This window comes from Malus domestica, chromosome 17 (genome assembly GCF_042453785.1).
Source record: "Malus domestica chromosome 17, GDT2T_hap1".
Classification (NCBI taxonomy): Eukaryota; Viridiplantae; Streptophyta; class Magnoliopsida; order Rosales; family Rosaceae; genus Malus; species Malus domestica.
In genome coordinates this window covers 25,327,516-25,353,264 of record NC_091677.1, presented here as the reverse complement: position 1 = coordinate 25,353,264, position 25,749 = coordinate 25,327,516, and the positions used below count along the sequence as shown (strand labels likewise).

At 36.2% G+C, this 25,749-nt stretch overlaps 1 protein-coding gene and 3 long non-coding RNA genes across 4 annotated transcripts; 2 read left to right on the top strand and 2 right to left on the bottom strand.

Annotated features, from left to right (window-relative positions):
- The first annotated feature begins 3,887 nt into the window (after nucleotides 1-3,887).
- LOC103421019 (glyoxylase I 4-like) lies at nucleotides 3,888-5,466 on the top strand. The gene is made up of 3 exons (XM_008359054.4): nucleotides 3,888-4,242; nucleotides 4,381-4,486; nucleotides 5,067-5,466. Exons 1-3 carry the CDS (start codon nucleotides 4,088-4,090, stop codon nucleotides 5,322-5,324), a joined length of 519 nt encoding a protein of 172 aa, XP_008357276.1. The 5' UTR covers nucleotides 3,888-4,087; the 3' UTR covers nucleotides 5,325-5,466.
- Nucleotides 5,467-5,652: 186 nt separating this feature from the next.
- Nucleotides 5,653-6,489, bottom strand: LOC108171726 (uncharacterized). Its single transcript, XR_011577935.1, has 2 exons — nucleotides 5,982-6,489; nucleotides 5,653-5,876 (listed from the first exon to the last, which is right to left on the bottom strand). It is a non-coding gene; the product is annotated as an uncharacterized lncRNA (long non-coding RNA).
- Nucleotides 6,490-16,682: 10,193 nt separating this feature from the next.
- On the top strand, nucleotides 16,683-18,631 carry LOC139193765 (uncharacterized). Its single transcript, XR_011578234.1, has 2 exons — nucleotides 16,683-16,980; nucleotides 18,256-18,631. It is a non-coding gene; the product is annotated as an uncharacterized lncRNA (long non-coding RNA).
- A 1,930-nt stretch (nucleotides 18,632-20,561) lies between these two features.
- On the bottom strand, nucleotides 20,562-25,361 carry LOC139193499 (uncharacterized). The gene is made up of 2 exons (XR_011577700.1): nucleotides 24,613-25,361; nucleotides 20,562-24,510 (listed from the first exon to the last, which is right to left on the bottom strand). It is a non-coding gene; the product is annotated as an uncharacterized lncRNA (long non-coding RNA).
- Between the last annotated feature and the right edge of the window lie 388 nt (nucleotides 25,362-25,749).

The following is a 25,749-nucleotide window of genomic DNA, read 5'->3' as shown; positions in this document are numbered from 1 at the left end:
TTCAAATCACAGTTTTAATATGAGTACTGGGAGAAGAAGGTAGTTTTAAAGTGAAGATGGAGACGTGGGTGCGGGTGTAGCCCTCTTGTAGTAATGTCTTGAACCCCAGGGATTGAGATTACTTTTCTCCTGTTCACCTCAGCCTTAACGGCAGTAACCAGTTAAACCCCACTCGGATGGAGAAGAAGGGTGAGTATGTGCAGTGCGGTACAGTGGTCACGTGCAAGAGGACCGAAGGTGGGGAGCTACACGAGAGGGAGGTGAACATGCATGTGGAGGCCAGCAAGGAGAATCATTTGAACGAGAGGGAGAATCATGGGGGAGCACATGGGAGACAACGCAAAAGAAAAAGAAAAAGAAAAATGGAGGCTCTCTTCGGGAGCACATGAGAAACACAAGCAGAAAAGAGAAAGTAAAAGCAAAAGAAAGAAGAAAAGGAAAAGCCGAAAAGAAGAGGCTCCACTATTCCACTATTCCACGGATAACATGATTAAAAGATGCTCACCAAGGTTCCCCGTCTCCATTTTCTGTTGGACCAGAAGATGCCCATCAACATGCTGAAAATGATGTAATTTATTTTTCTTATCTTTCGGAAACATCTGTATAAACCCCATCAGAGGGTAATAATAAATAAAAAAACGGCAAGCCCAAGATAATGGGCTGGAATGTTATGTGGAGGGCGAAGGCCCATATGCCCAAAAGAGCCAGGCCCTTTATTATCACCAACCAGGTGATCAAAAGTATATCAAGTACTCCAAAATTATTCGACAGCCTGCCACTATTATCACCAACCAGGTGATCAAAAGTACGCCCAATACTCCAAAATTATTCGGCAACCTGCCGCTATTATCACCAACCAGGTGATCAAAAGTACGTCCAGTACTCCAAAATTATACATGAGCATTACTCATGTCAATCATACATAAACATTCATGAGCATCACTCATGTCAATCATACATAAACATTCATGATCATCATTCATGTCAACATTCATGAGCATCACTCGTGACAACATCCATGAGCATCACTCGTGTCAACATTCATGAGCATCACTCGTGACAACATCCATGAGCATCACTCGTGACAACATCCATGAGCATCACTCGTGACAACATCCATGAGCATTCCTCATGTCAATCAACATAAACATTCATGAGCATCACTCATGTCAATCAGCTTCAAAAGCTTCATTTATAGAGCTCTAGCTTCAAAAGCTTCATTTATAGAGCTCTAGATTCAAAAGCTTCATTTACAAAAGCTCCTGCTTCGAAAGCTTCATTTACAGAGCTCTAGATTCAAAAGCTTCACTTGCAAAGCTTCACCTACAAAGCTTCAGTGTAGGGTATACAAATACCACCTCCGAACAACCGCCATTTCGGCCCATACATGGATTCAATTTGAAGTCTTCAGCCAACAGACTCTATTGACCGAAGACTTGGGGGACTACATTATGTTCCATATATTGGGCCTTAACTAGGCCTCATGAAAAATACTTGGGGAACTTAGCCCATTATTTATGTATTGAGGAGCGAGCCCTTATTCTATAAAAGGGACTCCCCCACTTTCATTAGAGAGCACCCATTATTCATGTACTGAGGAGCGAGCCTTTATTTTATAAAAGGGACTCCCTCACCCTCATTAGAAAGTATCGCCGCCAGCTGAGCAACCGCCTCGCCGCGAGCATCACTCCTAACTCATTATTCATGTATTGAGGAGCAAGCTCTTATTCTATAAAAGGGACTCACTCACCTTCAACGCCATAAGCCGAGCCAACCAAGGCAACATAAGCCACAAGCCGAGCAGCCTCACAACATGTGTTACTTATAGTTGAACATCATTTCACTTTGAGCACCGCCTCATATCAAGTATTAGTTCAAGACGACATCTAGTTACTTTGGCCCACACATGGACTAAATTTCAAGTCTCCAGCCAAAAGACTCTCTTGATTGAAGACTTGGGGGACTACTGTTTGTACCATACTTAGGGCCTCCGTATTTATATCTCGTATAAATACTCGGGGGACTCAAGTGTAATTATGCAATAAATAGATGGGCAAATATATAATAAGTAAGGAACCCTTATTCTATAAAAGGAATCCTCACCCTCCTCATTGGAGAGACCAATTCTTAGGCCATACCCTCACCCTCTCAAAGCTCTCATCCTCACAGAGAAGCTTTCTCTATCCCTCACAATCCTCTCAGAGAAATACAATAATCAGTATGGACGTAAACATTGGGGTGAACCACGATACATCTTGTGTTATTTACATTTCTTGCAGTTTGAGATAAGGGCTCGCTTGTCAGTACATTATGTACCATATATTGGGCCTCAACTGGGCTCATGAAAAATACTTGGGGAACTTAGCCCATTATTTATGTATTGAAGAGCAAGCCCTTATTCTATAAAATGGACTCCCTCACTTTCATTAGAGAGCACCCATTATTCATGTACTGAGGAGCGATCCTTTATTTTATAAAAGGGACTCCCTCACCCTCATTAGAGAGCATCGCCGCCAGCTGAGTAACCGCCTCGCCGCGAGCATCACTCCTAACCCATTATTCATGTATTGAGGAGCGAGCCCTTATTCTATAAAAGGGACTCCCTCACCTTCAACGCCACAAGCTGAGCCAACTAAGGCAACATAAGCCACAAGCCGAGCAGCCTCGCAACATGTGCTACTTATAGTTGTGCATCATTTCACATTGAGCACTGCCTCATATCGAGTATCAGTTATAGACGACGTCTAGTTACTTCAGCCCACACATGGACTGAATTTCAAGTCTCCAGCCAAAAGACTCTCTTGACTAAAGACTTGGGAGACTACTGTTTGTACCATGCTTAGGGCCTCCGTATTTAGATCTCGTATAAATACTCGGGGACTTACATGTAATTATGTAATAAATGAATGGGCAAATATGTAATAAGTGAGGAGCCATTATTCTATAAAAGGGACTCCTCACCCTCTCAAAGCCTCTCATATTCAGAGCTTTCATCCTCACAGAGAAGCTCTCTCTCCCTCACAATACTCTCAGAGAAATACAATAATCAGTGTGGACGTAGCCCAAACATTAGGGGTGAACCACGATACATCTTGTATTATTTACTTTCTTGCAGATTCACGGTTAGATTTACGTTGTTCCAAGACTCCTCCGGTTTTGTGCATCAACAGAATTAGTCGTACATAAAAAAAATATGCAAAAACATAAATATACCAAAAATTCCGTACCTAAATATATGATACTAAACTAATGTACATAAATGTTTGTACCTAAATATATTATACTAAATTAGGGTACCGAAATGTCTGTACCTAAACTTTTTATACTAACCTAGTGTACCGAAATATTTGTACCTAAATATATTGTAATGGATTAGTAGCACAAAAAAAAATCCAAAAACATAAGTGTACCGAAAAATCTCTACGAAAATATTTTCTTATATAAGATACTTACTATAATGAGAATTAAAATTTATAATATTTTCATACAATTTAATTTATGAAGATCATAAAATTATAAATAAAAAAGCGAGATATTAAAAAATCTTGGGACTAAAATTAATTTTTAATCTTGTATAAGACATTTTTCTAAACTTCATCTTATTTAAGAATTAAAATCTAATTTTCTATTTATATTAAGTTGTAAAGAGAGAGATTTGAACAGAATTTTAAATACAAACACAAACAATCCTAATTATACGAGTTATCGACAACTTATAAATGAACACTGTTTTCAAAATGTATATTAAAAACAAAATGATCATCGCTGGTGCTCCCGCTCCTAGTCATCAGCAACGTCGACTCTACGTGTCAGAATCATCACTATCCGACACGTTGCATGAGAGGGCCACAAGGCAGTCGTGAAGCTCTATCAGCTCTCTATATAGAGAGCTTCCCATTGCTTCCTGTAAACATCGTCCAGTGTTTTCGCCGTGACAGTCTCGACAACTTCCTCCTCGTATATTTTCCAAATTCCTCTGCTCCCTCCATCTCTCCACTTCTACCATTGCATCCTGTTCAGTTCTCTCGCTTTTTGATTCATTTTCTGATTTCGTAGTTTTAAGCCACGTTGATCAGCAGCATCGATCATGAAGGAAAGCATGGCAAACCCTCTACATCTGAAATCTTTGAACCACATCTCCCTTATCTGCCGATCAGTTGAGGAATCAATAAATTTTTACCAGAATGTCCTCGGCTTTGTACCAATTAGGAGGCCTGGCTCCTTTGATTTTGATGGGGCATGGTACTTTTCCAAAATAATAAAAAATAGAAAATTAATTAATTCCCACTATGAATAAGAATGGTTTCTTGGGAATTTTCTTCCAAGACATTAATATTTTTATGAGGTTATGATGAAGGTGCTGCATATGTTGTGTTGTAGGCTATTTGGGTATGGAATTGGAATACATCTTTTGCAATCTGAGGATCCGGAGAACATGCCCAAGAAAACTGAGATTAATCCCAAGGATAATCATATTTCTTTTCAGGTAATTAATTTTGAATTAGATTCTATTGTCTCTCCTCTTTATGCTTTGAATTCTTCTCGGATTGAAATGTTCTTGCTGCTTAATTTTTTGTCGAGGTTCACTTTGTTGCCTAATTTGTTTGCTAATCTTTGGATGTGGAGGTTGAGATTTGCTGCTGCTTATCCTTTTCAAATGGTTCAAGAAGAATAAAAGTTTACTAATTTTTTTGGCTAATGAATTTTCAAATTTAAGCCTCATCGTATCTTAACGAGGACAAAAGTAGGAACGAAAAGTTGTAGACAGAGACAAAAAGGCTAAGCTAGTTATACCTAACAAGTAAAATCTGCATTATAACATTACTAAATTATATAAGTTAATCTTGCTCAATTGACAGTTTAACAACATAATAATTATAAAAAATTCTCAAGAAATTTAATTAAGTAACAAAGACACTACAAAGGTAAGAAATTATAAAGAGGTTGCCTAGGACTTTGGTAGAATGAGAGAAGAAAAGGCAAATTGAAATTGACTCCTTCCTTTCTTATCATACTGTATAAGTTGGTGGCTAAAGTTTGTAACTTTCTTGGGTCTTGGCGTTTAGTGTGAGAGCATGGGAGCCGTTGAGAAGAAGCTGAAGGAGATGGAACTGAAATACAAGCGATCCATGGTGGAAGAAGGTGGCATTCACGTTGATCAGTTGTTCTTCCATGACCCGGATGGCTTCATGATCGAAATATGTGACTGCGACAACCTCCCCGTGGTTCCTATCGCCGGCGGGATGGCTCGGGCATGTTCCCTTGTAAACCTGCCTAGGTTGCAGCAACCACAGCAGCCGCAGATAAGAGTTATTCAGCAGTAAGTAATTGTGTGGCAATAAGATTCATGAGCGGAAGGAAGATCTACTGCTACTACTATGTACTACAAGTTGTTTTGTGCTCTATGTATTACTATTATGTGGGTTTTTGTAACAAGACATTAATTAATTGAAAATGGTTATTTTAGTGGCTGTGTCAAGTGTGGGAATCTTCTGAGCTGGCCAGCACATTTGAGCAATGTTTCTTTGCTCTTTTCGTTTTCTTTGTGTGTTGAGAGTTAGGCCTAATCGGATAAATGGCAGTTATCGGGATGATAACGTAATCGGAAGATAAGTTATGTGGTTAAAAAATTAGGATTTAAGCCTGATACTCTGTTGGTAAATTTAGTTTAAAAATAATTTTCTGTTAAATGTCCGTTAAATACAAGATAAAAATGTAATATGACCCGTACCCCTGCCTCTTCCCTCTCTCTGTAATTTCACTTTCAAGCAGGTAGTTCATCATCTGAGCGTGGTTCTGCAATTTACAGTCGCCACTTGAGTTTTGTAGTCTTGCAAACCTCTCACGTCTGACTATTTGATTCTCAGATTTGGAAACTGGAGATGAGAGAGAAAATGACTAATTAAACCTGAATTCGAATCAAAATTAAGGTGAAAAAAGTGAGAATATTGAAATAAAAAATATGGTGGTGACGCTGAGACCTGAGAGAGAGAGAGAGACAGAGAGAGTATTGAACAGGCGGAGCCTTGGAGGGCCAGAGGCAGAGGCAGACCATTGGGTTTGGGTGGACGAGACCCGACCCGACAAAAAAGGAATTGGATCTGGCCTCTGGGTTGGGTTACAACAACGAACGATCACGGCACTGCGATTTGAGCTTGAGAGTTGGTGTTCGCGTCCACACCCAGAAACATGTCGTGGACGGCGTGGATCAACTCGCCGTCGCCGGACGCGAACCAGCAGCGTTTTGGAGTTTGAAATTGTGATTCTTGATGAACTAGGTAGCTGGGATTCGACTGAGGGTTTGATTCTGAGTTTTCTGCTGAAAAATGGGTAGATGGGTTTTGATTGGTGAGGACGGAGCTTGGCCACTCCGATGAAGGGATCCATGTGCTGGTCCAATTGAAGAAATCCATGTGCTTGCTGATATGCAAGATGCAAAATACAGCATCCCAAAATGGAAGAAAGTGAAATTACAGAGAAAGGGAAGATGAAGGTGTACGGGTCAAATTACATTTTTATCTTGTATTTAACGGACATTTAACGAAAAATTATTTTTGAACTAAATTTTCTGACAGAGTATCATCACGAAGGTTTAAATCTTAATTTTTCAACTACAAGCTTATCTTTCGATTACCTTATCATCATGAGAACCGTTTTTCCCATTAGGCCTGAGAGTTATAGATGGTGATCTGGATTGATTTGAGTGCATACTTTCAATTATTTTAAGGTGATTGCATCATCAGATCAAGCTATTGATGGTGATCTGGATTGATTTGAGTTCATACTTTCAATTATTTTAAGGTGATTGGATCATCAGATCAAGCTATGTATTTATATTTATTTATTAAATCAGTTTTTCTATTGCTCAACTTGGCCCTAGTGCGACACTTGTTGAGATCGATCAGACCGTAAAGAGTAAACTGTCGATTTGCCCCCTGAACTATCACCCAATTTTCGATTTGCCCCCTGAACTTTTTAATTGGAAAATTAAGGACTTAAACTAATTTTTTTGGCCGATTTCCCCCTACCGTTAGTTTTTCATAAATTTCATCCAAATTAACGTTAACTCTTATCATGTGCAAACCACGTAACTCTCATTTGTGGACAAAAGCGTCATTTCACTAGACCTTCAGACAAAAAAGCTATAGAATCACACATATTTGCATAGGTTTATATTTTAGAAATCTAAGGTTTTCAATTATTTTAAAGAATGAAGTGACCGAACTACCCACACATGTTGTGCATATGCTTCCATTTAACAGAAATTTGGATGGAATGAATGAAAAATTAACAGCAGGGGGCAAATCGGCCAAAAAAATTAGTTTAAGTCCTTAATTTTCCAATTAAAAAGTTCAGGGGGCAAATCGAAAGTTGGGTGATAGTTCAGGGGGCAAATCGACAGTTTACTCGACCGTAAAAGGAGAAAGAAAGAAAAAACAACTCACTTCTTTATGTGAAATATTGAAATTTATTTATTTATTATTTTTGCCATCGAAACTTTTCTTTCAACTTCCAAGCAAAGACTTGAAATGTAAAAAAATTAAAAATAGTAGGTAAATTGAGTCTTAGATGTTAGGATCGATTAAGCCTAGCGGATGATCGTTGCTTTACAATAACTATGCCACAATCTTAATTTAGAAAGATAGACGAGACTTAGAGTGCATTTTTAGTTGGTTTGTTTATGCCAATTAGTATTACGGTCTAATTGTATTTTTTTATTTGTAAGTGAATAGTTTAATTCTCGTCAAAAGCGAATTTAAACTATATTATTGCAAACTCATTATGATGCTTAGTTCACTTTCCCCTCCCCACCTCTTACGTAGACGATATCATTTGTTAAAAATAAAAAAAATTCTATGCGCATAAAGGTTTGAAGTGTCATTTCAATCCTATGGTGTTTGAAATCTACTTGCTGCAATTTAGGAGTGGGATGAGTGACCGGATAAGGCTTTGGAAATAAATTGTGAGAGAGAGAGATAGAGAGGGAGCCATGGACATTAACATCAAGCTAATAATACTTACAAATCAATTCCTACATTTGAGTATTCATAACCACAATCATTGGCGGAGGCACCTCGTGACTCGTGGGCCCATATTCTAACTTCATAATAAACATATATTGAGAGAGAGAGAGAGAGAGAGTGAGAGAGAGAGAGAGAGCCATGGGCATTAATACTTAACCGAATTAAGTCTTTCTTTCAATTGTAATTAACGACAGTCATAGAAGAGGAAGCAGAAAAAGACGTGTATTGAATGTGTTGTGGCATGCGAAGCGAGGTACTACTGCCTCGGAGGAGGAGGATTGAAGCTGAATTGTATTTTCTTTTTTATGAAATAAGATTTTTAGGACTTTATATTTTATTTTAATTATTAAATTTATGTTATATGGATGATTATTAATATTTACATTAATTATAATATGTATTTGGGATAATAAATTAGTTTTGTTAATTAATTTGGTAATGTTGAATTAAGTTTGAGTTTTTTATTTAGATTAAAATAAAATTTTAAATTAGATAAAAAGAAAACGGAAAAAATAAAAAATAAATAAAAATATGCATTTTGAGTGACCAAAATAATATTTGTCGCACAACTCGTTTACATTAATAAATTATAAAGTAAACGAAAAAAAAATGTAGACTTGCATGACGAATGATATATTACTCGCACAAAGTGTATTTGCGTGCTGAACACAATATTTGTCGCGCAAAATCATTCGTTCAAAAGTTAACTTTATAATCTGGATTCAGCTGCAGAGGCAGAACTGTAGTAAAACTGTAGATTCAGCCTCTACACTCCTCCCCTTCGTTTTTCTTCAATCCGGCATCCATCACTTCCATTTTCTCTCAATTTCATCATCTAATACTCCTTCTATCTTCTTCTCTAGGTTGATCGAGCTATCTCGGTATGTCTGGTAAGCTTTTAGCTTTTTTTTTTTTTTTTTTTTTTTCTGTTATGGTAAAAGTATTAATGTAAATTCATACTAACGCCATGAAATTCGTTGTCTATAGGGATATTGTGTGTGATTAGCGATTGGCGATTTAGAAGGTATTTTCTTCGTTTTATTTTTTAAAAATATAAATTAATTAAATTATGTTGAAATTATGTTGTTATGTTTATTTTGTGTTGTGAAATTATATTTATATTATGTTGTTAAATTTGTACGTGACGTACAAATATGTGTTGTGATGTACGGAGTTAATTGTAATTAACTTCGTACTTTTTATTTTTATTTTTTTTATATAGCAAAACTTAGTTTCCTGTTCGAGGATTAGTTGGATTTTGCACATGGATGTGAAAGCATGACTACAGTCCAATTGATTCTTGAATTGTCCCATTATTTGGACAGTTTAGGAATGCACAATTATGACATGTAGTTTATGGTTGAAGGATTAGATTTTGGTTGTGTGGATTTCGGTGTCATCTTTGTACGTTCTTCGGGTGGCTCCTAGGTATTTCATATATACGTTGTCCATTTGAAGAATTGTACCGAGATGCTGCCGAAATTCCTCCACGTCGAAATCTAATTTGATGTAGTCGTAAATTACGTCACATAACATTGCATTCCCAAATGGGATAGGGCCCTTACTGGAGGCATAAAGTGACAATATCATTTGTATGAAGTTGTTGTGATTGTTGTACTTTTATTGTGGTTGCAAGAATTATGGATAGAACGTGGATATAGAATCCGAATAGATGCGCGGACGAATACTTGGATGGAATCGAGGATTTTATTTAATTTGCACGTACACACAACCCAGGTGCAACTAGAATATGGTGTCCTTGTATGAGGTGTAACAACACGTTAAAGGACACAATTGAAAATGTTTGATTTCATCTAGTAAGGAATGGAATGGTAGAGACCTATAATACTTGGAACCATCATGGGGAACAATTAGACAATGCTACATCTTCAAAGCCACAAGAGTGGGCAATGTTGAACCTATTGTGGATCCTAATGAACAAGTCCTGAATATTATAAATGATGTTTTTCCATTAGCATCGACAAACATCAATCAGGAATGGGAAAATGACGTGTCTCCATCAATGGATAGTGCAGAGTTCGAACAATATGAAAAACTATTAAAAAAATGCCAATCAAGAGTTATACCCGGGGTGCGAGAGCTTTTTAGTTCTCATGGCCATTGTGGAACTAATGTACGGAAAAATAAAGTATTGTATGTCGAACCAATGTTTCGATTACTTTTTGGGGGTTTTCAAGAGAATAGTTCCAAAGGACAATTGTTTGTCGAAAGACCGTAGACATGCGCAAAAGGTGTTGAATGGTTTCGGATTGGGTTATGAAAAAATCCACGCTTGCAAAAACAATTGTATTTTATTCTACAAAGAGAATAAAGCATTTGATAAATGTCATGTATGCAAGAGTCGAGGTTCAAAATGACATCTGAGAATAAAACGACTAAGATCCCACAAAAAGTCATGCATTATCTACCTTTGAAACCTAGGTTGCAGCGATTGCATATGTCGATGCATATTACCACCGACATGAGATGACATAAGGAAAAACAGGTAAACGACAATGTGATGAGGTATCCTACAGATGGGGAGGCATGGAAAGAGTTCGATCAAACGTTCTCTGAGTTTATTGATGATCCCCGAAATGTTAGATTGGGACGTGCCACTAACGGATTCAATCCATTCAGGGTTCTAAACCTACACCATAACACTTGGCCGATTTTCGTATTCGCATATAATTTGCCGCCTTGGAAATGCATGAAAAAAGAATACATGATGATGACCCTTTTGATAACTTAGGGATGACGGTTCAACTTGTATAGTAGCTACGTGGTTGGTATATATGACACCTGGTGAGCCCAAAGGAAAGCATCAAGCAACAATGGTCTGGCTATATGGACTTGGGGATGACGGTTCAAGGTATTCTTGCTCTTTCCCTTTTTTTTTTGTATCCCTTTGCTCATTTTTGAGTGACATATCATGCACTGCTATGGTTCCGTATCTGGAAGACTTTCTCTTAAAGTCCTACTTTATCTAATTAGGGAAAGAAAACCTCTGCCAACTAATATTGTATCACATCAGAGACAACAATATAAATAGCATAAAGATTTGGTCTCAACTGTTTGCAGTAACATTCCTCAGTTAAATAGTTAGGGTCATAATTGAATTTGAGTATCAAGCGTGATTTTTCATAACACCACTAAACTTGTCTTCCTTCTTAACTTTATCATTGGACATATTTTTCTAATTTGGTGTTTATAGATAGAAAGAATGCTTTATGTATTTACTTTCTTAATGAGGAAGTAATTGCAACAGAGTATATATACACTTTGCTAAATAAGCTTAGTGACTAATGACACCTAGATTAGCACCTAATCACAATGATTAATTACAAACCAATTATAACATATTTACAACTATTAAAAACAGTAAATATCTAATGATGAGATGTCCCTTTATCCCCCTCCAAGCTAAACGGAGGATCTCCAAGAGAAAGCTTGAACTGTAACAACTTGAATCTGGCCTTAGAAAGTGCCTTGGTATGAATGTCTACAATTTGATGATGAGTACTGACATGATGAACTTGAATCAAATTTACTAAAACAAGTTCTCTAATGTAATGATAGTCAATCTCCACATGCTTTGTGCGAGCATGAAAGACTGGATTAGAAGCCAAAGAGATTGCAGAAACATTATCACACCAGAGTTTAGGAACATGTCAAAGAGGAAATATGACATCTTTTAAAATTTTGCAAATCCATGTCAACTCCACAGCTGTGTGAGCAAGAGATTGATATTCAGATTCTGAGGATGATCTAGCAACTATGTGTTGCTTCTTTGCACTCCAACTAATCAAATTTGGACCAAGTACACACAATAGCCACTTATTGATCGTCTGTCAAAGGTGCATCTAGCCCAATCAACATCAGAATAGGTTGTAAGATGTAAGGGACTTTTCTTGAACCACAGACCTTGAGTAACAGAACCCTTAAAAAATCTCAAAATTCTTTTGACTGCTTGAAGATGAGGTTCTCTCGGACAATGCAGAAACTGACACACTTGGTTTATAACAAAAGAGATATCTGGTCTTGTCCAAGTTAGGTACTGAATAGCACCTACAATGGATCTATACTCCTTGGGATTGGTAAGTAAGGGATCGGTGTGATCCAACTTAGTTGTTCCAAGTGGAGTAGAACATGGTTTGCAACCATCCATATTTGTTTTAACAAGTAAATCAAGTGCATACTTGCCTTGGGATAAGAATAAGCCTTCTGTGGTTCTATGAACTTCTAACCCCAGAAAAAAACGAAGAGGTCTCAAATCCTTAACAGAAAATAGTTGATTTGGACCAGTCACTAGAATGTCATCTACATACACTAGGACTATAACTAGAAAGAGCTTTATGTGTACAAATAAAGACCAATCTGATTTGGAGTTTGCAAAACTAAGGGAGCTTAGAGTATGAAAGAGTTTATCATACCATGCTCTGGGAGCCTGTTTTAAACCATAGAGAGACTTGGTAAGCTTGCAAACAAAAGATGACTTTGTTGGATCAATAAATTCGGGTGGTTGCTGCATGAAAACTTCTTCCTTAAGAGTGCCATGAAGGAAGACATTGTTGATATCTACTTGATTTAGAAACCAGTTGTGCTGAACTGCAAGTGTTAGCAAGATTTGAATTGTGACTAGCTTGGCAACATGACTAAATGTCTCCTGAAAATCAACCCCTTCTTGCTGATGAAACCCCTTAGCCACAAGATGAGCTTTATACCTATCAATGGTACCATCATGTTTTCTCTTAATTCTGAACACCCATTTGCACCCTACAACATTCTGATTTAGAGATGAGGGAACTAAAGTCCAAGTGCTAGTGTTTTGCAAGGCTTAAAACTCTTCAAACATTGCTTGCCTACAATGCTCATGTTTTGAAGCGTAGGAATAAGTGGTAGGTACAAAAGTGCTAGTATCAATGGGATGCTTGATAACATCTAATATCTTGGGTTTAAAAACCCCAACTTTGGACCTTGTTACCATTGGATGTGTGTTGAGAAGCAACAAGTAATGAGGACAAAGGTTCTGGAGATGCAATAGGCACTGGTGTTTGAGTTGTGATTGGAGAATATGATTACTATGAAGACTGAGCTAAACTGGATAAGGATGCAGTGTTATCCAAGACTGAGGTATTAGGTTAAAAGAAGTTAGTGTGAGAGACAGGAAATGGAAGAGTAAAAGTTGAAGAAGAATTGGATATATATGCTGTGGATGTAGACCCCAATGGGACAGCGTCCTATGATTGTGATAGACCTTTGAAAGGAAAATGATCCTCATGAAAAAGAACATGTTTTGAGATGTTCACCCGTTGTGTTGGAATGTCTAAGCACATGTATCCCTTGTGTTGCAAACTATAGCCGAGAAAGACACAATGTGTACTCTTGCCATCAAGTTTTGAAGAAACATATGGTTTGAGCCAGGGATAACAACTGCAACCAAAAGTCTTGAGCTTGGAATAATTTGGAGCCTTTTTTAATAGTAGTTCCCAATGAGATTTGTCCAGAGTCGATAAAGATAATTGATTAATAAGATACAAGGTTGTGTTGAAGGCTTCAACCCAATATTTGTGAGGCACACCTGAAACAACTAGAAGATTTCTAGCAGTTTCTGTGAGATGTCTATGTTTATGCTCAACACACCCATTTTGCTTGGGAGTGTGTGGACAACTATATTGATGACAAATACCATGATTGACAAGAAAAAAAATTAAATGCAGAACTAATGAATTCACCCCCGGAGTCTAATCTGCAAGTTTTGATTCTATTGCCAACCAAGTTTTCAACATAAGCTTTAAAACTGACAAACACATAAAAAACTTCAGATTTTGCCTTCAATGGAAACAGTCATATGTATTTAGTGAACTCATCAACAAATAAAACATAATACTTGTAACTACTGACTGATAGAACTGAAGCTGGGCCCCAAACATCACAATGAATCAACTCAAGACTAGTAGAAACACTACTAGTACTAGAAGAAAAACGTAACTTGTGATTTTTACCAATAACACAATTTGTGCAATAGAAATTGACAGACTTGCCACCACTGTGAGTAGGGGTGGGTTCAAAAAACCGAAAACCGAACCGAACCGAAATCGAAAAAACTGAACCGAACTGAAAAAACCGAACCAAACCAAACTCTTTTGGTTCGGTTCGGTTTTGGTGGTCTAGAAACCGAACCAAACCGAAACGAACTGAAATAATTAAATTAATATTTTTTTAATTTTATTTATTTAATTATTTGATTTTATTATATTAGAATATGATACTTCGGACTGCTGCTTTGGTAGGACTTGTTTGCTTTCCAATTCAAATTGTCTTCTCAGCTTCTCCATCTACAACAAAAATTAGAACTTATACCATTACATGCAATATTTCTAGTTTATATCATTAAGTGCAACACATATATAAGAACACATATCTCAACTGCACTGCAATTGATTAGGGAAAGCAAACAGCGTATAAAAGTCTCATGAGTTTATTAAAAACTACGAGATCAAAAACAAAATTCAAACTTTCTCACCTATGGCCAAGTATAGTAGCTTCCGTGGCCTAACAATTTTGAAAAGTATATCAATATATTCAAAAAAATTGATGAACACCTCTTCAAAATTTGCTGGTGGTAGAAGCTGAACACAGAATGTAGAAATTATATTATGTAACCACATATATGGATAAAAAAATTTGAACCATAAAGATAAAGAAAATATCAAAAATTGTTACCTAGACAATAATCAAAATAAATAGTATATTATATAATGTTTATCTTATTGCTAGTGAAGAATACATGTATATAGAGAGAGAGAGAGAGAGATTGAGAGAAAGACAGGAATGAATAAGGTCGTACTCCATCATCATCGTCTAAAAAGAAATCTATTTACAGTTAAACTTTAAACCCAAAATATTTAAAAAAAAACCTTTATGTTATAATTCTAGTTGAACTTTAAATGTTTATTTTCATTATCTTTAAGTCTAGTCAGAATATTTATGTTATGATTGTGTTGGATATGTTAAAATTTAAGATTTCAAATTTTTTCATTTTTTGAAAAAAAAAAACCGAAACCGAACCGGAAAAAACCGAACTAAAAAAAACCGAACTGAAAAAAACCAAAAATAATTGAACCGAACCAAAATTACGGTTCGGTTTCGGTTTTGGCAAAAAACCGAACCGATTTGAACCGAACCCACCCCTAACTGTGAGCAAGTTGAGCTTTATTTAAAATTTTCCTAAACATTTCTATAGAAGGATGCCCAAGCCTTTGATGCCATGTCTGAAGGGAAGCTTTAGTACTGAGAAAAGCTAATGGTGCAGATGCTGAGGGAATTCCTTGGAGAGGATAGAAACCTTCTCTAACCTATCGTTGAAAAAACATCTTCCCCATAAAGTGATCCTTGATCGTAGAGCCATCAGAATCAAGGGTTAATGCACAAGAGTTATCTTTTAAAAACTAATAGGCAGAGAGAAGATTGAATTTCATCTTGGGGACATGAAAAACATTGTTCAATCAAAATGTAGCATATGGTGTTTTAAGCATAGAAATGCCAGAGTGATGAATGGACATACCTTGTCCATCACCAATGTAAACCTTCTCTTTTCCAAAGTAGGGAATGGGAGAATGAAGAGCAGCTATATCATTTGTGATATGAGATGTGGTGCCATAATCAATCAACCACGTAGGAGAGGAAGTCTTAGAGTTTGTGTTAACACACATAGTAACCAATTTGGCAGGGGATATTTTACCAACAAATGCATGATTCATGCTTTCATAGCAATCAATTGCTTCATGCTCGAATGAGTGACAGATTTGGCAAGGATTTTTGCCACCAAAATGAGGTCCAGAATTGTTGTTGTTATTGCGATTGAACCCACCAGAATTATAGCGATTCCCACTAGAGTTATTTCAAAAATAACCAGAACCATTTCCAGAGTTATGAAAATTACCATGAAACTGAGTAAAATTTTTGGAGTAGTTACCACGATTGTTGCGCTGAGAAGCCCCTTTGCCATTGCTACAATTGTTTTGAAACTTGGGAGGAGCATTGAATTGCGCATCATAGGCTTGAGGAAAATGAGAGTATGGTGGTGTAGGAAAGAGATGAACCTAAGACTGAGCTGAAAATGCCTGAAAAGGTTCTTGAGCGGAAGTGACAGTGCCTTTCTTTTTGTGATTCATGGATAATTCCTTATTAATTAACAAACCATGCAATTCATCCAAAGAAGTAGAAGAGATTCTCAGCAAAATAGAGTCAATAAAATATTCATATTCATTAGATAAACCATTAAGAGTGACAACAATAAGCTTTGATACCAAAATAGAAAGAATGCTTTCTGTATTTACTTTCTTAATGAGGAAGTAATTACAACAGAGTATATATACACATTGCTAAATAAGCTTAGTGATTAATGACAACTAGATTAGCACCTAATCACACTGATTAGTTACAAACCAATTATAACAGATTTACAACTGTTACTAATCTTTTTGGTTTTTGTTTATGAGAAAAAGAAAACTGTTCAAGAATGTTAACACCTGTGTTGATGCTTTTTCAACTATTATGTTGTCATGTTTAGAAGAGCTGCGCACGCTCCACCTATAATTTCAGTTTTATTTTTAGCTGTTAAATTGTTGGCGTCATGACTCATGAATAATCAAAAACTTAAGGGGCGTTTGTTTGGCCTCACTAAGTGGGACTGGACTAGACTGGATTAAGTATTTAGTGAGTCCCATGTTTGGTAGGTAGAGGGACTGAGTTTAATGGGATAAACCCGGACTCGCTCAGACAAAGTCCTTCGCTAAGCGTTCTTAGCGAGGACCCCCAATTTTCACGGTACTACTAAGCCCAGCGAGAGGGAAATTCATCGCTCGTCTGCGAGAGAAGACATCCTACTCCTTCACCCTCGTCCTCCTCGCCCTCCTCTGCGTCCTGCTTGCCGTCCTCTGCTCCTCGTCAGGTAAATTTCGAATCTGACGATTTTCTTCTTCGATTTTCTTTTGCTGATCGTGAACGAAACGACTTCGATTTTGTCTGGTAAATTATTACTGGGTTATGAACGACTTCGTTGTTTTGGTTTGAAAACTTTTCAATAACTGATCTGGGCAGTTGAAAATAAATTAGGGTTTTCATTTTTAGGTTCAACTTGATATTAAAATTTGGGCTTTTACTGGAGTGGATTTGATATATATATGAATTTCATCATAATTTGTTCTGCCATCGTTGAATTTCATCTAATAATTGATATGTGTATATAGTCTATGATTGTATGTGTCTGTATGTATGTACTGTGTGTGTGTGGGTGTGTCCTTCCATATGGGTATGCTGATTTTGGGTGTGTGTGTGTGTCCTGGAATATTCAGCATATTCAAATCCTTGCAATTGGACCGGAGTTCATTGTTCTGATTTCAAGGTGACTTCTATAATAAATCTCAATGGACTTAATTTGTCTGGCACTTTGTCTCCAAGCATTTGTAATCTTCCCTACTTAACTGAATTCAATGTGTCCAATAACTTCTTCTCTGGTCCTTTCCATAGTGAGCGAAGAAGGTGGGTTTAACTAAAACGAATCATGCTCTGAAAAATATCTTTTTTATCTACTGTAAGTTGGAACTAATGGTCTTGCTTCAATTTCCTGCATCTAATGCCTCATGTTCATGGGTTGTTTGTCTTCTTGATTGATAAATCATATTGCAATATATGTGTGAAGCCCATGAATACTGGGGCTTAATTGCAGGAAATAATCTTACCATTGCATCGTGATCCTGTTTTGATCTGGGTTCAGATTTTCGTTTGGGAGATGCATCCTTATCTTTCTTTGTTTGAGTATTCGTCTATTGTGATCATTGGAGTTTGTATGTATAAATGAAGGAGCTCCATGGCAAAAATGAATAGAAATAGAGCAACCTCAAAAGCTGTAAATTGATTGCTCAAAGGCTAATTTTTTTGTTAATTAGTTAGATATCCAGTACAAACAGAAAATAGAATGAGCGACTTGTGATAGCTACATATTCGAATGCCTTTATCGTTTGATTATGATTAAAATATCTTTGTTCAACCCCTACTTCTTGATTCAACAGATTAAAAAGACCAAATAAAAAAAAAACTATAATCCTTAATTCAAACTAAGCATACGAGTATTCTTGTTTGATCTCTAATCCTTGTTTCCATTTGTTTTTACTTGATTTTTTGTACTTCTATTTATTCAGTACGATTGGTGGTTGTGATCTTTTAGGCATGGAATTTATACACAGAAGCAAGTCTATTGAAATGCTCGAGACATCAGTAGGAGACTCCAGTAATCCACATGAAGTTTTGCGGTCAATCCATGTGGGTCTTTTATGCGTGTGCGTGCAGCGAAATCCGGCAGATAGGCCAAGCATGCCAGCTGCAGTTCTGATGTTGAGTGGTGAAAGTGGATTGCTTGAACCTGAAAAACCTGGTTTTTACAGTGAAAGGGATCTAGATGACAACAAAGTCGATCCTTGTGTAAACAAGGTTACAGCTTTTTCAGCTAATGAAAACACTTTTACCCTACTCGAGAGTCGATAGTTGATATTTCATGTTGCTGTTTATTTCATCATAACTTAATCTGATGTCTATTGAAGTGAGTCAAGTCAATCAAATATTTCTTGAGTAACCTGCTTATACATTTTCTTGCTTTACATATACTTTGATATCAGCGGTGACTCGATTGAAGAGGAATTCAATTTGATTAGATGATACATTTGAATTTCTGTGATTTGGATTCAACAGATTGTTCACTGTATTTTCTAATATTTGCTGCAGTATGGGATGTACTAATGGCTTTTTTCTTTTCGGTACAACTTAATTAAACACGGTTCAAAAAAACACCAACATGAAAGGTAATAAGGCAAACGACAAAGCAAACAAAGTTGCAATACACAACCAAAAAAAGCAAACAAAGCTTTAACTTTAATCTACAACTTTAAACCAAAGGATTAAGAAAAGCATTCTGAACCCTATCAATTGTTGAGAGAATACTTTTTTAAATTGATGTTTGGAACAATGCTACTCTTGAATCATGTATATTTCTTTCGTTGGCAAAAAAATTTGGTTTTTGTATTTTTATTGAGTCTCACTCTCATTCAATATTATTAATTTAAATAATATCTTTAATAAAAAAAAGCAATTAAAATAGAACAATAATGTAGTCATAGTCTGAGCAAACACCAAACTAGTGAACAGTACTGTTTTCATTATCTTGCTTCTTAGTCTGACACTGCACCAAACGCTTCACTAAACTAGTCCAGCTTAGTCTAGTCTAAGCCAGTCAGCTTAGTCCCTGCAGCTAGTCCAGTCCGAGACAGTCCGGTGCAACAAACGCACCCTAAAAGTCCCATGTTATGCTCCTTCTATCAGCAGCACGTCTCAAATGTTGGAATCTTTACTGACTCATTTAGAAGTGCTTTTAAATTTATTGAAATTGATTTTGGTAAAATTACTAAAAGAGCTTTTGGTAAAATTACTTAAAAGCACTTTCAAATGAGCCCTACCTCTTCCAAATGTAAGCATATATGTGTATCCAACTATTTCTAAGCTTAAGAGTTTGTCTTTCTGTTGAAACTTTGTTCAACTTGTATGAAAATTAACTTTCCAAAGTACAATTATGAATTAGATTAAGTGGGTCTGCCCAACTGCTCCTAAACGTCTTATGGCTATACTCGGTGGATTTACTTGCACTGCATCTAAGATTATATTTCAGTTAGATGAATTAGTTTACGTACTTTGCACTTCATATTCCCATGAGTCATAACCAAAAAGAAAACAAAAAAACTAAGAGCATGTTTGGTATTCTACTTGAATCCAACTTTTTAAACTCAAAAATAATTTTCAAGTTTTAGGCCTTAAAAACTTGTTTGGTAGGATTATTTTCAAAAACTGAACTCAAGACTAACTCAAAAATATAGTCTATTATCTAAAAACATAAAAAATGAGTTTTTAGAGTTTTTAGAGTTTTTAAACTTAAACTCACTAATTTCTTTTCTCTCACTCCTCCCCTCTCACTCCAAATATATCTCTCTTTTCTTCTTTCTCTCTTCCCCTTCTCTTTTTTTTTTTTAACTTTTTTCGTCTCTCCTCCGGTCCGTTCTCTTCATTCTCTCGATTCTTTCTCTCACTCCTCTTCCTCTCTATCTCCTCCGATCTTCTCACTTCTTTCTCTTTCCTCCGATCATCTTTTTCTTTCTTTCCTCCGATCATCTCTTACTTTCTTTCCTCCTCTCTCCTCTTTCTCTCTCGACCTCATTTTTATGGATATTTTTGTCCAGTTTTAGTTGTAAGATTTAAAAATTTTAAATCACATACCAAACAAGTTTTTGAGTCTTAAAGAAAATTGTTTTCAAGAAAAATTCTTAAGAAATGTTTTGAGAAATTATAAAAAATTTCAAATAGGATACCAAACAAGCCCTAAATTTCTTCATATTCCCATGATCTTGGCTTTCTTCTGAAGAAATTTAGGGCCTGTTTGGTATCCTATTTGAACATTTTTATCATTTCTCAAAACATTTCTTGAAAACAATTTTCTTTAAGACTCAAAAACTTGATTGGTTTGCGATTTAAAAATTTTAAATCTTACGACTTAAACTAGACAAAGAGATCTAAAAAGATGGGGTTGTAGGAGAGGGAGAAAGAGGAGAGGAGAAAAGAAAGTAAGAGATGATTGAAGGAAAGAGAAAGAAGAGAGAGGATCAGACAAGATAGAGAGGAAAAGGAGTGAGAGAAAGAACCGAAAAAAATGAAGAGAGCGGATTGGAGAAGAGACAAAAAAGATAAAATAAAAATAAAATAAAAGAAGAGAGATAGATTTGGAGTGAGAGGGGAGGAGGGAGAGAAAAGAAAGGTGTGAGTTTAAGTTTAAAAACTCTAAAAACTCACTTTTTATGTTTTTAGATAATAGACTATATTTTTGAGTTAGTCTTCAGTTCAGTTTTTGAAAATAATCCAACCAAACAAGTTTTTAAGGCTTAAAACTTGAAAATTGTTTTTTAGTTTAAAAAGTTAGATTCAAGTAGAGTACCAAACAGACCCTTAGTTTTTTTTTTCCTTTTGGTTATGACTTGTGGGAATATGAAGTGACTAAACTAAGAAACTCAAAGAAACTAAATTTATTAAACCTCGGTGCACAGAGGCCACCGGGAAAGGAGGATGAAAATGAAAATGGGTTCGACCCACCAAATGACCCCAAGCCAAACCCAAGTCCTGAATCAGACCCAAATCAAAGAACCTTGAAAAGGGCAAAACCCAGATATGGGGAGGAGACCCGAAATCACCGATCAGCCGTGCAAAAAGGTGGGGGATAAAAGCAGGGATGGAAAAGCTAAAAGGGTGGCAGGGTTGGCACAGGGAAGGGGGAAAAACCGGAAAGGGAAAGGGAAAGGACTCGGGCGAAGGGACGGCACATGGAAGGAGGAGAGGTGAAGACAATGGGGAAGGGGAAGACATGGGAAGGGGGCGGACAGAGGGGTTGAAAAAATCCAAAAAAGGTGAGGGGGAAGGCTGGGAAGAGGAAGAGTGGGGAAGAGGAAGGGAGGGAGAGCTAGGAAGAGGAAATGAGAGGCTGCCATCGGCCCCCAGCCATAGCCAAAGACCGGCGGCGAGGGGTGGGAAGTGGTAGGTGGCTAGGGTTTTTGACAGAGCAATTATTTGTATAATTAACTTTTATATCTTCACACATGAGCTAACGTGCCCTAATAGCATGAAAAAAGTTAAGGTTTTACAATATAACTAATTGGCAACATAGCCCAACTCCTAGTAATAAATACATGCAAGATCCACTCGTCTCCAAGTATTCATGTTGAGTAAGTATTCATACACTCAACATCTTTTTTTTTTTATGTTTAATTGGCCATAGTATGTCCATCCTGCCGCTTGAACTCAAATTCGGATCTTCTTTTAAAGTAGTTTAAAATAGTCTTGTTAAAAAAATAAAAGAAAAACTAAGGCGTGATATTATTGTTTTATATGTTGTTCTCATCATTCATTTTCATCGTAGAGATGAAAAACAAGCAAGTGGTTATCAAGAAACAAGAACTAATAAATTAAGTAAACAATCTCATGTATGTTAAATATACTGAAAATATAACTTTAGCCCTTGAAACTCAAGTTTCTTTACATAAAACCCGACATAATCTTTTTATTTGAATAAAATCCAATGACTAGGCTCCACATAAGCAAATTCATTAATTTTGTTTGCCTTTACACATTTTGCATTTTTACCCCTAATTACAGTTTTGATGTAGACATTTAATTCTATGCAGATTTGAAGGGAGAGATTAATGAAAAAAATGTATTAATGTTTAAAATCATTGAATTAATATATCAAAACAAATATATCAAAATCATTGCAAAAAAGAACTAATAATGTTATACTTTCCTTAAGATTTCGTAATTGTTTTTCAAATTTGCATAACATTAGACAATTTTAATTTAATCTTGTCATTTTCTTACCAAATGAAAATCTGAAAGAGCACTATAAAATAATTTTTAAATATAGGTAAATTATTTGGACATGTGTATTAGTAATAAATTTGCCCTGTATATGTAATGATACATGCAAAATAATTTACTCCAAGGTACCCTCTTGGATGATTGTATGTCGTCTTCTTGACATTAATAAAATCGCTATCGTTTCAACTCAAACAAAGAAAAAAAATTACTTACAAAATAAAAAATGTTATTTGATTCAAAATAAATTTATCTAAATTTTATATAATAATATAGGTAAATTATTGCACACAAAAATATTAGTAGTAAAATGTGCCCAATATATATAATAATACATGAAAATAATTCACCTACAAATAAAGGAAATTTGATTAAAAAATAATATATCTACTACTTTTTGTGACACGTCCTGACCTAAATTAGGGCGTGTTGACCGTCACGTGAGAGTGACATAACCATGTGCACAGTGCGGAAGCAATAATGATAAAGAGAAATACGAGTGAATAAAAACTAAACTACTAGCAGTACTAGCTAAGATAAAGTGCTAGTGTGAGATTAAGTGTGAAATACACAACCAGAGCATAAATAGCCTAAGTGCAGTCAAGCAGGACAAGTACTAGATATAAAACACCCAAAGGTGATCCTACATTTATGATGTTCTGTCAAAACCACCGACGAAATCCTCGTGATCCACCAAAGCACTTTTACCTAAAACCTGGAGGGGCGCAAAACAGAAAGTATGAGTGGGCAAAAACAAAGCTTTTCAAACTCATTTCATTTATCAAAAGTTCCAACCCCTCGCCGTAAAACCTGTATAATTTCCTAGAAAATAATAATAATATATACTATATTAGAAATCATACTCAAGATGAAAATCCATAGAAGTATACCATGCCAAAGTATCTCAATGATGCCATAAGTAATCCAGATAAAATATATCAATGCCAGATATCATATCAGCCGGATCCCCCTAACTCAATCTGTACAGCTGAGTCTATAACTCATAACCAATCTCAACTATATCAAATCCTGCACACGAGTCGGAACCACCTAAAGTGATCTGTACGACAAGACTAGGTGTAAAATAAATATACTCTAATGCTACGATCATGTGAAGACTTTGCGAATGATCGCTGATCACCTACGAGTCGGAACCACCTAAAGTGGTTTGTACGACAAACCTGTGCACCTAACTTGGATCCAAGGTGAGCATATAGTGCAGGAGGTGAACATCGCGTGAAGGACCATGCCCTAACTGTGGGTGAGAGCACTAACACCGGGATGCAGGTTTATGAGCTCTCAATACATCACATCATATCTCGCATAACTAAAGAAATCTCATGATCTTAATTTATGAACTTACTTGGCACTTACATGTGTGTCCGCAGCACCAATCATAAATATATGCAACTACCAATGCATAAATAAAATAGGCAGATACTTTACATGGCATTAAAAAACGTATAATCATTCAAATTTGTTTTATGGGAAAAATCTCAAGTATATAGGTATATACAGAAAACCAAAAGCCCACTCACTGGTATGTCGAAGGGTCGTAGCCCCCGAGCCTCGATTGATGGCGCTCGTCCTCCGGATAGGTCTCACCTTTATGCGAAATAACTAAATAAACGTTATTTGAATATACCATGCTCAAATGGGGTATTTGAATACACATAACTAGGAAATAACTTCTCATACAATGCTCAAATGGGGTATTTGAATATACCACCATGACCTACTCAACCTTAGGAATATCCCCATATTTTTAGAAAAAAATTTCTTGACCCCACGCACCCTCACGCGTCTGCCAAGGCATGGCCAGACACGCGGCCCACGCGTAGGCACGTGCCTGGCACAAGGGACGGAATAGTTAACGCTGTTAAGGATATTCCTTTAAACACAAGCATATTCCGTTAATTATACCTGACGCCGTTAATCGCCGTTAGGAATATTCCGCCAAAGTTGACGGAATATTCGTCTTCTTCTCCGACGAGTCACCGGATTCCGTCCCCGTCGCCGGAAACTGGGAAAATTTTATAAACTTCATATCTTCTTCATTTCTCATCCAAAATTCATGAAATTTGTACCAAAAATGAAGCTTACAACGAGAAGAACAAAACCTTACCAATTTTAAGCTTTAAAACCCACGGGATCTTGCCAGAAAAAGGCACGATAATCCGGCCACCTCTGCAACTCGTTGAACCCGAGCCTTCCGACGTCCAAATCACTCAAAAGTTACTCCCCGAGCTTCATGAAGAGGTTTTAAGGCTTCCTATGACCTTAAAACTCGCTGAAGGGTCTACATTTACGACTGCATGAACAGTGCTCACGATCGGGGTTCTCTGGTTTTCGAGTTTTCGAAGGTTTCACGTCCAACAAATGGCATAGATGAGCTCCTGGACTTGCAAGGAACACAAAGACCACTTCCCCAGCTTCGATCCGTGACTGGAAGTGAAGGTTTGAAGGTTGTCCGTACGCTTGTACGTAAATGGAAAGAAGTTTAGAGAGGGAGGAGAGAGAGAGTGTCAACGTGTGTGTGTGGGTGTATGTGTGGTCCGAATTGGTCCCCAACCAAAAACAAGAAGATAACTTAAGTTCCAAACACTTAGGAACAAAAGAAATGGGTCCAAATCCTAAGCTTAGACCCCACAACCCCACAAAACGTTCAAGGGTACTTTAGTCATTTCACGCCAAAAAATATAATTCGAGACGGGCTGTGACATTTTGTTTATGAATTTCAATTTTTTTTTATATTACAAACATAATGTACCTACAATATAATTTACCTATTGTTTAATCTTATAAGAAAATAATGTATCTACTGTTTTATTTTTATTTTTTTTGTCGAATATGTACTATTTTATTTTAATGGAGATAATTAATGGAACTACTATTTTAATTTACCTACAAAATAAATGCTATTTGATTCAAAATTAATTTTCTTATATTTTACATATAAATATAGATAAATTATTTTTAACAAGCATATATGATAACAAACAAAAAATGCCTAATGTATGTAATAATCTAGGTAAAATAATTTACCTACAACATAAAAGAATATTCATTGGTTCTTTGTTGTTTTTATCAAACAATATTATTATTTGATGCAAAATAACGGATTGTACAAAGGATTTTTTTTTTCCATACGAAAAATGTGCCCATAGTTGTTTATGAACATGGCTAAATTTATATATATATATTCCTAATATTTATCATACAAGAAAGGTAAAATTTCCATATAATTAGAGTTTTGTGGCAT

What these genes read in the sequence shown, in the direction of transcription:
- LOC103421019 (XM_008359054.4), top strand. Translation starts at nt 4,088, where the DNA reads ATGAAGGAAAGCATGGCAAACCCTCTACATCTGAAATCTTTGAACCAC. An exon ending in TTTGATTTTGATGGGGCATG is followed by an intron (nt 4,243 to 4,380) that starts GTACTTTTCCAA and finishes GTTGTGTTGTAG; the next exon opens with GCTATTTGGGTATGGAATTG. An exon ending in ATAATCATATTTCTTTTCAG is followed by an intron (nt 4,487 to 5,066) that starts GTAATTAATTTT and finishes CTTGGCGTTTAG; the next exon opens with TGTGAGAGCATGGGAGCCGT.